This window comes from Amphiura filiformis, chromosome 20, assembly GCF_039555335.1.
Source record: "Amphiura filiformis chromosome 20, Afil_fr2py, whole genome shotgun sequence".
Classification (NCBI taxonomy): domain Eukaryota; kingdom Metazoa; phylum Echinodermata; class Ophiuroidea; order Amphilepidida; family Amphiuridae; genus Amphiura; species Amphiura filiformis.
Window position 1 is genome coordinate 55,782,012 of NC_092647.1, and position 17,099 is coordinate 55,799,110.

General features: G+C 37.6%; 1 protein-coding gene across 1 annotated transcript in view; it reads right to left on the minus strand.

The window, feature by feature from the left end:
- The window catches only part of LOC140142978 (uncharacterized), a 109,026-nt gene that overhangs the window by 2,400 nt on the left and 89,527 nt on the right, over window positions 1-17,099 (minus strand). The window contains exons 5-6 of the mRNA XM_072165004.1: window positions 4,773-8,393; window positions 788-1,578 (exon numbers count right to left, since the gene is read on the minus strand). Of these exons, the coding sequence (XP_072021105.1) occupies window positions 788-1,578; window positions 4,773-8,307 (4,326 nt within the window). The 5' untranslated portion in view covers window positions 8,308-8,393. The remainder of the gene's footprint in view (window positions 1-787; window positions 1,579-4,772; window positions 8,394-17,099) is intronic.

The following is a 17,099-nucleotide window of genomic DNA, read 5'->3' on the forward strand; positions in this document are numbered from 1 at the left end:
CCATCGCACAGAATTAATAGTCAGCACTAATTGATTAAATCCAAGACAAATAGGAAAGAGAACTTATAGAAGGGATTAGAAAAAACAAAAATAACAAGATAGGCCAATATAGACAACAGGCAAAATCAATGCCTTTGATAGATGTTAAATTATAATAAAAACTGTTGAAATTTTTTAAAATCTTGAATTAGATGAAACTCTGCAACACAATGAATTCAATGAAAAAAAAAAGTGCAATCCTCAATTCCTATCCAAGACAATCCTCAATTCCTATCCAAGACACTGCTGGTTAACATGTCATTAGCATTTGAAAAAAAAACCAGACGTCTGAAATTTTTTGAAACTGATGCATTTATTTGCAAACTTAATGTGCCTATACACATGTTGACTTACCACACTGCACTGAACAAGTGAAATTGGGGTCATGTCGTTATTACGAAGGACCACTATTCCGAAGGGTCATTACTCTGATTTTAAAATAAGGCTTGTTATTCTGAAGGCTCATTACTCTGAAGGTTTGTAATTCTAAAGGGTCAATACTCAGAAGCCTCATTGCTCCTGAAGGGTCATTACACCAAATTTCAGAATAATGGTCCTGTGGAATAACGATAATTACCATAAATTCAGAGTAATGACCTTTCAGAATCACAAGTCTTACTGTAAATTCAGAGTAATGACTTATAATCAGAGCAACAAGCCTTTGGAGTATTGAAAATTTGGAATAAGAACCTGTAGGCCTAACCATGAAATCTAGAGCATGCACAAGGGCATATCACATAATACTTGCCATAACTGTAACTGGAGTATCACGATGATCCTTGTGAACAGCCTGGTAAAACACAGTCTCCTCATCACACCATAATGGCTCCTCACGATTTATCAGCTCTCCCCAATTAGTTTCTTTGGACCACCACTCCTTCTGAGCAGTCTGTTCTTTCCATGAAGACAAAAACGCTGACAATGTCCTTCTGTTCATCACTAACATAGCATCCATAACACTATTCATGCCATTATTGACGACTGGTGCTGAGCACTGTACAGCTGCGTCAACCGTAGAATTACACACCTCTTCTTTAGATTCATCTTTACCATAAAAGGAATCCAACCCGGCTTTCTCACCTAGTTTGAGATCAGACGTTAATAAATATTCCAGATTGTCAAAAATGGATGCAGTTCTTGGCTGCTTCTTACTGTTTTGATTGGCAGTTCGAGGTGCAAGTATCCGTACTGGTCTTTTGGGTCTCCCATCCTCCTCAACCTTTTTACTTTCTTCTGATACTTTAGTTTTCATTGCAGATTTCAGTGGAGATGAAGTGGTTACCTCGACAACAGCTGCTTGAGTGTCACTCTGACGTCTTGCTCTTGGTGGAGGGATAGGGTGGGTCTCCTCTGATGAACCAATCTTTCTAAGGTCTTGATCAGACAGTGATTGTTTTTTGCACAAAGGTGTCTTTTGTTCTTCATCAGGTACTTTTGGAGCCATGCGTTCTTGTGACGGCAAATCTTCGAATCCTGTGGTACGATTACGAACCCGTCTGGTGGGTTTGTTTGGTGGGGCTTCTTCCTGCCGCTGTACACCTGTAATGGAAGTATAACAAACCACTGTATGTTAATTCTATTACCACTTCACAAGAGTTTCAAACAAACAAATCCTTAGTTTGGAGTTTCTTTTCAGTATTGTTTCAGATTACAGAAAACAATAGAAATTGAACAGTTGAACCAATTTACCCAAAATACTACCCAAGTCACATCATGACATGGATACTAGATTGGGTGACATTAACATGATAACGTGATTTGCAAAGAAACTGAATTCACCGATCACACAGATATATACCGTAAAGACTCGCCTAATATAAATGGTGCACATGGGCTCATTCGCCTTCGCGTACATTTCATGTACAAATGGACAGCTCCTTCCTCTGAAAATCCAAACAAGAATTAAGGATCGGTGCCCTTATTTGCTAGTGAGACTTTTAAGGAGGGCACGTTTAGTATATGCCTAAAATTTCAGTTATGCCAAGGGAGCCCACAGGTGCCATTAGGAGAATCTTTATGGTATATTGGTATACACATTAGAAGTTTTGCTAGTAATACACTTAAATCTTTTCTATCTTAAAACTCAAATACATTTTCTTATGAAATACTCCTACTAAATCAGCATCACCCTGATATCAATCTAATTTTTGTCTGTTTGTTTTCAGTCTTTCTTTTGGGTCTAAATTAAGTAAAGTTCACCTGGATAGTTTGGAACATGGGAGAACCTTGCCTCATCTCATGTTAGTAAAATATGGTTAGCATGGGTGGGTAACGCACCAGCCACCTCCAACCAAACCACCCTAAGGGTAATTAGGGTTAAAATAATCCTAATACAAAATGTGTTCCTCAGCCTACAACACCCTTCCCATATAATACCATATGGTTAGCATGGGTGGGTAACACACCAGCCACCTCCAACCAAACCACCCTAAGGGTAATTAGGGTTAAAATAATCCTAATACAAAATGTGTTCCTCAGCCTACAACACCCTTCCCATATAATACCATATGGTTAGCATGGGTGGGTAACGCACCAGCCACCTCCAACCAAACCACCCTAAGGGTAATTAGGGTTAAAATAATCCTAATACAAAATGTGTTCCTCAGCCTACAACACCCTTCCCATATAATACCATATGGTTAGCATGGGTGGGTAACACACCAGCCACCTCCAACCAAACCACCCTAAGGGTAATTAGGGTTGAAATAATCCTAATACAAAATGTGTTCCACAGCCTACAACACCCTTACCATATAATACCATATGGTTAGCATGGGTGGGTAACACACCAGCCACCTCCAACCAAACCACCCTAAGGGTAATTAGGGTTAAAATAATCCTAATACAAAATGTGTTCCTCAGCCTACAACACCCTTCCCATATAATACCATATGGTTAGCATGGGTGGGTAACGCACCAGGCACCTCCAACCAAACCACCCTCAGGGTAATTAGGGTTAAAATAATCCTAATACAAAATGTGTTCCTCAGCCTACAACACCCTTCCCATATAATACCATATGGTTAGCATGGGTGGGTAACACACCAGCCACCTCCAACCAAACCACCCTAAGGGTAATTAGGGTTAAAATAATCCTAATACAAAATGTGTTCCACAGCCTACAACACCCTTACCATATAATACCATATGGTTAGCATGGGTGGGTAACACACCAGCCACCTCCAACCAAACCACCCTAAGGGTAATTAGGGTTAAAATAATCCTAATACAAAATGTGTTCCTCAGCCTACAACACCCTTCCCATATAATACCATATGGTTAGCATGGGTGGGTAACACACCAGCCACCTCCAACCAAACCACCCTAAGGGTAATTAGGGTTAAAATAATCCTAATACAAAATGTGTTCCTCAGCCTACAACACCCTTACCATATAATACCATATGGTTAGCATGGGTGGGTAACACACCAGCCACCTCCAACCAAACCACCCTAAGGGTAATTAGGGTTAAAATAATCCTAATACAAAATGTGTTCCTCAGCCTACAACACCCTTCCCATATAATACCATATGGTTAGCATGGGTGGGTAACGCACCAGCCACCTCCAACCAAACCACCCTCAGGGTAATTAGGGTTAAAATAATCCTAATACAAAATGTGTTCCTCAGCCTACAACACCCTTCCCATATAATACCATATGGTTAGCATGGGTGGGTAACGCACCGGCCACCTCCAACCAAACCACCCTCAGGGTAATTAGGGTTAAAATAATCCTAATACAAAATGTGTTCCTCAGCCTACAACACCCTTCCCATATAATACCATATGGCTTACATTACGACCCATAGGAAATAACTTGTGAAGTATTTTAATTACATGTTGACAAACCCTGTCTTGTGGCATAGACACTGTACATCCTCTAAACTAAGCCACATCCAGGAAAACTGCCTGCCATGCTTGAAGGCCTGCCTGTATGCAGGGTGGGTAACTATGTTAAGTTGCCCTCTCCATGACACTGGTTATTTTCCCCTTAACAGGTGATGTTGACCAATTAAAAAAGTTTGCCAAAATCAGAAGTTTTGTATAATAATTTAAACTGTATCAAAGTACCAATCATTTTTATGTAAAATGTTGATGTTCCAAATAAAGCATTTTTCTTTAAAAAATTTGAACAAAAATGTGTTTTCATTCTTAATTGCATTTGCAATCCTCTTGTGTCAATTTCTTTGTCATTGTGCTAATATAGTGACATACGGCCTCGAGTGAGCATTGCATCTATAAGGCTGCTTGAAATTAACCAAATCTACAGCCTGAAGATGTAACAATTGGATCATTCCATGCCAACTTAAATTACATAACATACAAGGTTTATTTTTATTCCCCAAGCATAACAATCAATAGTCTCTCTTCCTGTAGTGTTATGCATGGGTTACATTAAATCCTTATACTTCCTTTTCTATTCTTTGAAGTTTATGCAAAATTACAATGGTGTGTTAAATGTAGGGCTCAACCGATATGGCTTTTGTCTACCGATCCGTCGGCTTCTGATATCGATGTTATAATATCCGATCCGATATTAATAAAAAGAAAATTTTAAAAATCTGATCCGTTCCGATACCAATATCGAAAATATTGGGCCGATTACAATATCTAAATCTGATAATCGGTTGAGCCCTAGTTAAACGCATACCAGCCACATGCTTCTCTGTTAATCAAGAGAGAAAAACAAAAGCATAAGAACAATGACAATTAATTAATTTCATATACATACCAAGATTCTCATAGACATTTCCATTATCTCCGCAGCTTCCATGCCGCTTCCTCCTGTGGGTTGGTGAGGTAGAATAGGACTTCTGCAGCATATGTACATATCCATCATCATAATCCTCATCATCCTCGTCCTCCTCCTTCTCTTCATCATCTAAACCACTTGGTGGCCTGGGTGCTTGTCGTTTTGCAGAGGAATTCTTCCTTGGTCTTGGTATTGGTGGCTCAGTAGCATCTGAATTCTTTCTTGGTTTAGGTACCGGACCAGAAGAATTATCGGAGTTAGATCTCGGTTTCACTAGTCCATCTTTGTTGTCTTTATCTGCAGGTTTCGCAAGTGGAGACATTGGAATGGAGGGCGCTTTTGCATCACCTACATTGATTGTTGCAGTCGGCTGTCCTTTGTAAGCATTAATCACATCTAATCTTTCCAGTGAATGCCTGTTACCTTTGATATCTTCCAATTGCATCTTCTGTATTTCATCCAACCATTTCTGTACTGGTTCTGCATTGAATTCTCTCTCTGGACTACCATCTCCTTTTCTTTTATTCCTTCGTTTCCAGGGTAATTTGACTTTTTTGGTAGGTTGTTTCGAGCTTACCGGGCCTCCAGTAATGGTATCATCAGGGAGCTGCAGCCCTCTTCTATTCAATAATGGAGAATTTGGAGGGAGAGGCGATATTGTTCTTGCCGTTGGAGGACTTGCTTCAGGCTGATCATTACTTGGCACAGACTTAGTTTGTACGTCAACTTGTTTTGGAGAAAGAGGCACCTCTACTTCCAATGGACTCATACTTCTTCTTACAGGTGGACTCTGTACCTGATTAACACCTGTCCCTTGCTTCTGTTTAGGAACAGGAGCTTGACTTCTTGGAGGACTCTGTGACACGCTTCTCTGTGATAAAGCATTGTGTATTTGTAATGGGATGGGAGCTTTTGCCTTGTTGGAGGATGGTTCTTTGGTCCTTACAGAAGCTGAGCTACGAGGCAACACAGATGCGGGTGGTTCTGGAGACTTAGCCTTGACAGATTGGGAGAATTTTTTAGGTGGACTAACAGACCTGTCCAGATTTAGCTTAGATGATGGCTCAGCAGGCTTCTGTCTTGCTGATTCAGCTTTCAATCTGGGTGCTTGTCCTTTATTATTCCCAAGTCCTTTTTCAGGACTACCCTGTGGATTGATAGCCTTAGGTCTCTCTGGTGCACTCCCTTTATTAGATACATCAGGTGCTGGTTTTCTCTGTGGTGCTTGTGAGTAAATATTTGTCGCTTGTTGTTGCCTTGGCATCTCTACAACATGGCTAGCAGATGAGCGAAGTTTTTCTTTGTTAGCTTGGGGTGGTGGCGGTGGTGGCGGTGGAGGTGATCTTGGAAGAGTGTCCGGAAACCCTCCATCTTGTTCATCAAGCTCACAAAGAGGGGGACCAGGTGCTGTTCTCTTTTGCTTCCCTCCTCCCTTTTTCAAATCGTGTGTTATTTTAGCATACACCGGCTCTGGTTTTTGCTGCGGGTGGGATTGTGCACGACTGCGGAATTCCTCATAATTATTAACAACTTGATTGGATGTCTTACTTTCATTCTCACTGGCACTGAAACTACCAGAATCTCGACTTGCAGGACTTAAAGCATCTAATTCAGCACTAACATTACTCCCAATACTATCTCTCATTGGGACTAAGTAATCCTGACTATCTGATCGAACAGGTGGTCGAGGTGCATTTTCATCTTCTGGAGTCTTTCCTGACAGTACGTCCAACTTGGTTTCACTGTCCGATTTCACAGTTCCTAAATTGTCATAATTCTGTGGCTGTATGAATATAGGTACTTTGTATTGTGATGAGCCAGAGCTGCTATCTCTGTCTTTTCTCTCTCTGCGCTGTTTAGATGAGGGCACCGGCGGCTCATATCCTTCCGTTTCAAGCAACATAGGGAATGGAGGTGTATCTCTTTTGCTGTCATCCGTGTGCATTTTGTTCTCAAGTGCATTGGCAGAGCGTTTCACAGGACTAATATCCGATTCAGTGCTGTCCGTTAAAGCGCTATCTACAGAATTGCTCCTGCCGATTTCATCATAGCCATCCTGCGATGAATGCTGGCTGACAGGTCGTGACCTTGGTGGAGGTGTACACGGCAATGGAGGACCTGTTATGGAACGTCTGTCCCTTGTACTCAGTCCTTTTGGCATATCTCTTGAGATATCAACAACAACATATGGTTTCAGTTTGGAAGGAGATTGCTGTTTTTGGTCACCCGAATTGTTGACAGGTGCCTGCTCAGACTCGATTATATTCTTATCACTTCTCTTGGATGGTCTTGGGGATCCATCGTAATGGGACACGCTACCATCACGGAATTTGATGGTGACTGGTTTAATAGAAAGGTCAATTTGCGATAGATTGATGGGGCTATAGCTCTTTTTCGGTGGCTTATTGGGTTTAGTTGGTGAACTTGAATCTGCTATTTCAGATGTGGTTTTAGTCTTTTGCGCTTTGATGTCAGATACAACTTTTTCATTGTTATTTGTAACTGGTGTTTCTTCTCTTTTAGCAGAAATCTTTGGCTCTGCAACTGTTTTCCGATCATGATTGGATTTCTCTTGTTCATGCAAATCCACATTATCTCTCTTAACTGGAGCAGTATTTTTGACACTGGATTGTGAAGCTGATCTAGGGCTGTTTCTCTTGATCAGTTTACGCTCCAATTTTGGGGACTCAGGAGGAGGATCCACATGCCTCAATAACTTCGCTATCCGCTGAAACTCCTGCAAACCGTTACTTCCAGTCGGCAGTGGCCCATCAGGAGTGAATTGGATTTCTTGTTTATCGTGTGGATGTATTGATTTCAGTACTGGAATATCCTCGTCATTTTCTACGTCGGCTTTCCCATCTGAGCTTTCATCAGAAATAACAGATGGGATAGGATCCATCGCTCTCGTAGCTTTGGGGTTCCATTTTTTGGGGCTCCAAAACCGAGTCGTCACCACTTCTGATAACGTCTCACTGTCAGAATCCGACTCATAATGGTCATTTATTGCCCCGTTGTGATTCGAATTGGAGTTCAAATCCTTGATTTCTGACTCAATATTCGACTTAATCGGTATGTTCATGACAAAGTCATGTTCTCTTTGTTCATTATTTGAAGACATTGCACCATTTGTATGTTTGTGATTCATGTTCACTGCTTGCTGTTTTATCGCATCTTGGCTCTCAAACTGTTTTCTCAGTTGATTAGTTTTACCTGCCAACATGGACCTATCCAGCACACCATCCTCTAATTTTTCACCATTATTATTACTAGTAGTTCTTACAGCACTTTTTTTATGCAATAATTTGTTTTTATTTTCTGGCACAACAACATGGTTTGAATTAATCTCAATAATCTGCACAGTTAGTTTTTCCGCTTTTGTAGACTCATCCTGAACATGTTGCGATTTGGGTTTGAAGCAGTGGATGCAGTGAGAAGTCTTGAATCTATGCGGAATAAACTCCTTGCATGGAGAGTCCGTGTAGGTGTTCACCTGCGTTTCTTCCTTCATCATTGTAGCAGTATGTATGATCACTAATCACAGACTTGGTTTGGTACAGCAAAACACTGGCACATTGCGAGATGGCCGATGCCCAAATTCTGCAGGAACAGAAAAAGAAAGAAAAAAAAAGATATTAATGAAAAAGGTTCAGAAACTAAACAACTCTTTTGTAAAATTGGGATCTTTCTTCCTTTTACAAATATTACGCACCCATCGTCAACATAAGCCGACCTGGCAGAGCTAAATACTATCAAATCAAGTGAGCTAATCAAATGCATTGCGTATTATGAGTAATGACATATGACACACTTAAAGTACGCCCATCTTGTAAAAGGAATGATTATTCCAATTTCAGTTAGCATTCATAACCATTCTTTGTTTTGTAATGTCCAAGAAGCAGACACCTTAAATACACCAAATACACTCCTAGATATGTATGAAAGTCATTAGGTTATGTTCAGGTGTTTTTTCTACAGTCATGTAACTCAAATCAACGGCAGCAGCATCAAGCATCCCAGTCATAGGAAATCATGAGCACTGTTGTTCAAATTCTACTGAAAGTGAAATGTCATCATATTAAATGCACCATTCATTTTAATATTAACATATAGATCACTATTAAACAAGAGAGGTAAAAATAACAAGTAAACATATGAGCCTATAATAATTCAAACCTGTTGGTATTTTATAGTGGACACATAAAAAACTTATTCAAATACATCGTTTATTAAATTGTTGCTGAGCAAATAGTCCTATATACATAGCATTGTGCGACACAATTGAGCAATATGACTCATTTGTCCCATCAAATTAATTTTTCATTATTCATTCTTGCAAAATTAACAGGACAGCAATATGTTAATAAAAATGTCATTAAAATTGGATTAAGGTTTTATTCTATCTATAATGCTAGATACAATGAAATGCACCAAAACATTGACTTTTTCTTGCATCAAAACAATGACCTTTTCTTCTGACGACAAATCAATTCAATTTAGTGAGAAATGAAAAATTTGGCTTATACTATGTCACATACAATATCCGGTTTTCCTAGTTGCAGACAATTTATTGAGATCAAATTGTAAATTGTCTTTGGCATATTGCTTCATTGTTTAACAGGGTTAGTGGCTACAGCTGTAGATCCATTCCTATTGAGAATGGGCACCCATTAAGTCATTATAGGTCAATCTAGAATTGAACAGTAAACAACTCAAAACTATGGTAATTGATTCACAAATTTATATGAGAATAATTTATTTACAAAATATTTCAGTCTAGAAACACAAAAGACATTTCTTCCAAAATTAGTAACTTAAATTTTTTTTAATTTTTTTTTTTTTTTTTTAAATGAAATCACTCATGCGCCATTGTTTTTTTGCAGATTTGTGCGTGTCAGAAATGTACATTATTATTATTAATTCAACCTTCAGATTTTTCAAACTTGTCAGATTTTTTATTTATTAGCTTGTAAACAGTCAAATTATTCAATAAAATAAAATACAAAGCTATGTCTTATCAAAGATACTTTTCCATTTCAAAACTGACAAAAGGTTTTGGTATTTGCAGCCCTGCACTCGCCTCCACAAATTATCATGTGAAGTAACGTAATAAAATACAGGAAGTGCAATGTACAAAATAAAATTTAATCTGAAAACTGTGGTCCCCATATAACACTTTCTTTGACATGGCTGCACATACCATAATGCAAAAAGGAAATGAACCCTTTAAATGTGTTTAATCCCAGTGCAACCCAAGCAAATTTTGCGTGTACAAAATCACATTTTCAGCAGTTCCTGAAACACATTAAAACATGACTATGCCTTAATCTGTCAACTGGTGCAGAACATGGCATTCAACTGTGAAATTACATAAATGCATACACTATGTGTATCCTATAATATTATTGACTCAATATGCTGAGCAAAAACGGGTATGGATTTTCTACTTTTCCTGAAACTGGCTTAAAATGAAATTCAGACTCAATCACTAATCAGCTGTTTCATCAATCAAACGATCAATAAATGGAAGGAATCAAAACAATTCAATCTGAGAAGCAGAATTTGTGATAAAAAAATAAATAAATGTAGATATTATATAGCGCTTTTTGCCGTAAACAGCCTCAAAGCGCTTTACATTTATTTCGCCGTCATTGGAATATGTCGGAACCATGTTTGCTGCCTACAAATGGTGCAGGGTTCATCAGTACAACGACTGTGACTAACCCTTACAGCTTCCCATTGTACCTGAGTGGGGTAGGCAAGCGAGGCAAAGTGCCTTCCCCAAGGGCGCAACAAGGTGGTGGGACTAGGATTGAACCCACACACATTGATTACAATCGCATTCAGGATTTTACTGAAAATGTCAATCAAGTAATATTCAGGATATGTGTGAAATATTGATTTTGGAGTGCAGTCAAAACATGCATGCCATTCTGTTAAGTTTCCTATTGTTGTACTGTTATTGCAGTCACCATATTGTAGTGATTCAATTTAAATGTGTTTCAAAACGAATATGAACACATTTGCAGTGGGTTCGAAAGATTTTCAACATTGTGGAGGCTGACAAATCCCAATTTTGTTGATGACTTGTTCTGGGGGTACCTGGAGAGTCAGAAAATTTGGCAAAAAATATAGCAAAATTTCCTTTATCTGATCACAGTTTGTTTACTTCACTAGGAATTTTTGGAGGTGGGGCTGAAGGGTATTCCAGCCTGTGCACTCAAATAATTGGAAGGGGTTCAGTCCCAGCTGCCCTCTTCCTAAGCCTATGATTTGACTGATTCTCTTCAATCACATCACACATAGTATGCCATTCCAAATTAATAAATCCATAGACTACACAAACACATGATAGTATTGATACTACTAAAAGTCAATTGGAATATATGCTTTAAGCAATGTCGGCTTACCAGAACCAGAATCTCAGATAACTCCTGTTCCAGTAACCCCACCCCAGGAACCCCACTTCATATTGACAATCAAAGTACATCTTTACCCATCTATGGATGCCAGCAATATCTTTGCTGCCCTATGTACTTCATACACTGTGACAAAAACAATTGTGAGAGTGAGAGTCACTATAAAATCAAACAAATTCATGAAAAAAATCATAATAATGTTCCAAGCAATATCTGAGCAATGTGTCCCTGTATAAATGCCACTTAATTTTGACAACCAGAAGTGCATCTTACCTCCAATCCAAATGACCCATCTTGTCAGGGTATACATCTAGTACATCAACCAAATATATCAATGAATGAACACAATCATAATAACATTCCAAGCACTACCTGAGCAAACTCCTGTTCCATCCAGTAATACCATTTATTGACAATCAGAAGTGCCTCTTACTGCAATATGACCCACCTACAGTGAATCTTAATGAAAACATTTGACAAATCACTATCTGACGACAGAGTATCTCCCACATAAGACAGTGTCTTTCCCACGTAAATAGTAAACACGGAAGGTGTATAACACATGTATGCATACAACCACTACTAACCAAACGGACTATTAAAATGTCACAATTCAATTTATGACTATATCATCAACAATGCAATCATTGTATGCTAGGAAATTTTCCTATTACTAATATTTCACACTAGCTATTGTTTCAACTTTTTCAATTAAGCATGAAATTGCATCAAACAGGATAATAGTTATTACCATATAAAGCTTTTGTATTACTCTATGTGCCCCCTGTAAATATCTATATTATGCATGTCTTTAAAATACTGCAAAACTAATCAAACAATATTTATCATGACATTGATTTTAATTCACCAGTGTAATATGTCATTCGTATAATATGAGGCCAACTAGCATAAAACCAACTAGCATAAAAATTATAATAGGAAAATCATGGCTCACTGCAGAAGGTAAACTAGGATACAGGAATCAGGATAGGAATAAAAAAAAATACTGAGAAAAAAATCTCAGCTATTTTTATTATCTGCATAATACCAAAATATTACTGGCTTTCAATATTTCCAGTAATTTTGATTACATAAAATGCAAATTTCTTAATATATTTGAGTACTGTTAATGTATTTCTACAGGTCCCTTTATTTCAATGGCAGATTGCAACAATTAAATAATTGGAATTCTCTCACTTTTATTAGAGATGCTTGCCAAGTTATTAATTAGTCAAAGAAACCATAATACTATAAATTATTTTTCAGGCTACAAAATGGAAAAAAAAACCACAAAAACAATGGTCTCACGGTTGAAAAGGGGTTATTGTGAGTGGAACATTCCTACTTACTATTTACACTTTGCAGTACTTTGTTCTGCAAAACTGAAAATTAACTTCAGAGAGTAGGTACGCGTACGGTATGTCATTTAGGAAAGTCCAAATTTTTTTGATCAACATATCAATGATGACACCGGTGTCAAAATGAGTGTTCTACTTTACACACTAATTTAAGTTTGAAGCTCATATGAAAATGTGTCACATTGGTATTCATCATGTAAATATGACGTACATATACAACAATTGTTTCTTCACAGTTTTAATCGACCGCAGCTAATTGGTAACCACCCACATATGTTTAATTGCTTTCCTCATTTCACACCCAAGTTTCCGTTCATTTGAAGCTATCACAATTAAGTAATCTGAAAAATATTATAAGATCTATTAATGAAACTAACCTAATCCAGGTTATATATATTAGAGATAAGCTTTAGGCTGCCTAAGAGACTCTCCTCTCAAGAACTGAAGTCAAATTACCAATATATGCAAATAGATTTAGCGGCCCAACCCGTAGATCTATTTATGAGTTTTACCTCATCCTGGTCATGTGAAAATAGACAACAAGGTCACATAAAAGACTCTCCTCTCCAGAACTGCAGCAAAAAATCCTGTGTCCTAATAACTTGAAAGTGGTCCTGCCCTTTGTCCTCCACAGGTGTTTCACTTTACTATGCAGGTGTGGCACAATCTAGTTTTATTTAAACTTGTTGCTATTATACCTTGCCTCCACATAGGATACAAGTTGCAAATACTTTAGCTTAAAATCTTATAAATCCTATAATATAAGACAACAATGATGGTCAGTAGCTGTCAGTCACCAATCAAGGAAATAGCATGCCTGACTCATGAAGATGTGTCCAGTGCTGTTTAGCATCTTCACCTCATCACAGGAAGCAAGAAGTTCTTGTAAACAGCAAGAGCTATAATATTTTGACCATGACATCAATCTTGAATCTTAACCTGTCATTGCCTGGACCATGCTGGACATTCTGTATCACTCTGCTTTTCCATTACCATCCAACCAACCAACCAATTCACTATCCAATGGCATGTTTCCACTGAAGTTCAAAATAAGGGCTGCAGTGTGTGCCTGACCAAAGTACTCAAATTAACAGGCATGAGAATTTTCAGTTTAAAAACTGAATTCAGTTTTTTTTATAGTCAAAATTTCCGCAACTTTATTTAATTTCAGCCTGTTTTTGGTACTTTTTGCCCAATTTCACGCGCATTTTCAGTTTTTTCAGTTTTTTTTAGGAAAGTGCAGTCTCATGCCTGAATTAAGTTGTATAAATGAAGTATTGAACAGTACAACAGGTATTCCAACATTACACTGTAATGCTACTGTGGAGAAAAATGGGTGCCACACTACTTGATCTACCTCATGAGGTGGCAAACACTAACCAGGTGGTTACTCTGCAATCTGCATTGCACCAAAAGGTTGTCACACCAATCTGTTTCTAGTGAGCACATAACTGTTAACACTCAAAACCATATGGCATCAACCAGAAAACCTTCCCCAGTAGAAACATGCAGATTGACCCTAGAATAGAACTACAAACTGATTCTGGTCTATGTTCTGTCACTGTGGTTTATGTAATCCAACAACAAAATCTGCCCAGATAAAACTTACTATACCTGACTCATATCAATTTGTGTCCACAACTGTATTTTGTGCATGACATCTTCAGCTTACCCTGACCACTGTCCCTAAAATAAGACTGTTAAACTGTTTCTGGTCTATCACTGTGGTTTCAAAATCCAACAACAAAATCTGCAGAGATAACACCTCGTATGGCTGACACATACAAGTTTTGTGACATCTTCAGTTTACCTGGACAACTGTCCCAAGAATAAGGCTGTTAAACTATTTCTACTCTATGTAATGTCACTGTGATGATAACAACAAAATCTGCAAAGATAACATCTATTATGTCTGGGTCATATCAATGTGTCCACACCTAAAACAAAATGTTCATTTCATAGAAACACTTCATCCTTGTAGATACCTGTATGACATAGCCAGTAATCAAGATAACAACAGATAATGTTCTGTCAGAAAACCTTCAAACACTCGCTATGAACACTTGATGAGTATGTTTAAAGGGGCATTTCGTGATCCACAGCCTCACATGATCCCCCCACTTTTCCTAAAAAAAGTTGAGATTTTTACACCACTGGATACTTTTGGCTACATAATGTTTATGTACCAAATATTTCTTGCAGATTAATTCGTTTAGCAAAAATATCGCCAAATTTGAATTTCGTTCTGGTGCACCAGAACGAAATTACAACATATTGTCTATGGAGCAGTGTAATACACATAATCATGCATAACTCGCAAACGCAAAATCGGAATCAACTGAAATTTTGGAAATAAGCTTTTTTCGTGGATATCTACTGAAAAATGTCATAAAAAGAGGATGCTAGGATCACGAAATACTCCTTTAAGTAATGTAATTAAGTATGGTACTTATTAGCTTGTTACTTGACAGGATATACATTTTTGTCTTTGTACCGCTCACTTACTGTATGATATATCCAGTAATCAAGATAACAACAGATAACAGTCTGTCAGAAACCTTCAAACACTTGCTATGAACACTTGATGAGTATGTTCAGTTAAGTAATGTAATTAAGTATGGTACTTATTGGCTTGTTACTTGACAGGATATACATTTTTGTCTTTGTAGTTGTACCCCTCACTTGTACAGATGATGTCAATTCGATGTCATGCCACAGGTGTTAATCAATGGTGCCAATTGGTCCTATTTATAAGTGACATTACATGTACGTTGATTGACATCACTCATCATGTCAAATGATAGGGGTACTCAGTCAACACCCCTCCTGCATGTTTCTTCTGTAAAATCAAAGAGTATCTTTGGTAAAATTAACATCCAGTTTATCCACATACTAGAAACCACATCAGAAGGTTGATGTAAGGAAAGATTGAGTATGTTACTCTGCGTCTCTGTGAATAGTTGTCCATCCCATGCCTTTCTTTGGGACCTGTCAGCTGCTAATGCTGGCCATCACCCAGTATCATCCTGCACCACTCGTCTCAGTAGAAACATGCCAAATGATATAGCACATAGCTTTCTTTCACAAACAGATGCAAGTACAGCCAAGCACTCCCTGGACTATAAAAGCTAGTAAATCAAACATTACTTATTCATAATTAACAGGTAGCCAAATATATCAATGCTCAAGCAAGTCCATCTCCTCAGTTGATAGTTTACTCACATTATTTATATCCACACAATTCGACACACTTCATAGTATCCACTAATAGTATATCCTTCCCTGTCAGAGTCTCGACTTCTTATGGCACTTTGCTTCAAGGAGTAGTGCAAGTATACAGGAACTGAAGTGACACAAAGAGGGTCAAAACTCCTCCCCCTCCCCATGAGTCAGAAAAAGTGTACAGAAATAAAGAGGATAACTATAATTAAAAGTTCATTATGAAGCCAAGTTGTATCTATTGTCACCTGCCCCTGAATAATGACACTCTCTGACAGCCCAACACCCTTCCCATGTGTTTACATATCAATTGGAATAATCAATTCAAAGGTATCCACCATGAACTTGATGAAAATGATGACCAATGACAAACTCCAAGAACAGGCACAGAAATATTTATTCATCTTTGTATCAATAAATAATTTTGTCACATATTTACTTGGTGACTTTATCATTATATCACCAATTATATTTTTCAAAGAAAAAAATAAAATCAAGGCTTCTGAGACAAAAGGAATTAAACAGCCAATTGTCTTCACCCTGACACAAGCCAGTTCTTGACACAAATTTCTTTGAAGATATCACTAGGATCTATACCAGCCATTCTGTAATATGGACAGTTCTTTAACCTCAATAGACTTGATCAATTGTAGCATGAACTTTAAATGCATCTAGAACAAAAACGCATCCTCCACAAGTTGAGGTAATATATTTCAAATATGAAGGTTACTGAACTCTGCCACTGAAATGAGACTTCAATGAAATAATTCCCAAAGTGACCAACAATTACATCACTATTTTCATTTTGAACAAAGACAATTAAGACCGATCCATATCTGTCATCAGCGACAACGGAAACTGATTCAAGATGTCCACGACCTCTATTGGTTATGGTCTATGGACCAATTACATGCTTGATTAATTGGCTACCTGTACGCATACCAATGCTAATCAACCAATGTATGCAACAAGTAACTTATTGACTTATTTGGCTAATTATGTCAATAGAAACTATTCATTGCATATTTACAATCTTAACTGGCTTTTGAGAAATGGTGGCTTAAGCATGTAGTCTCTAACTTGACCAATTTTGTGTGAAGCAGTTTTCTGAACTTATTTTGAACTAAGAAATAGTATGTAATATCTGAAGACATCATTTGCACAAATTTAACTTACTAATTATAAATGTAGAGAAGAAGTTCAAAGCATGATTATTGTAAATAAATATTTGTATCCAATATCTTGATTTAAACAATTTTTTGAAAATTGAAAATACATTTATTTAGCTAATTTATGTTCAGGAATTGAGT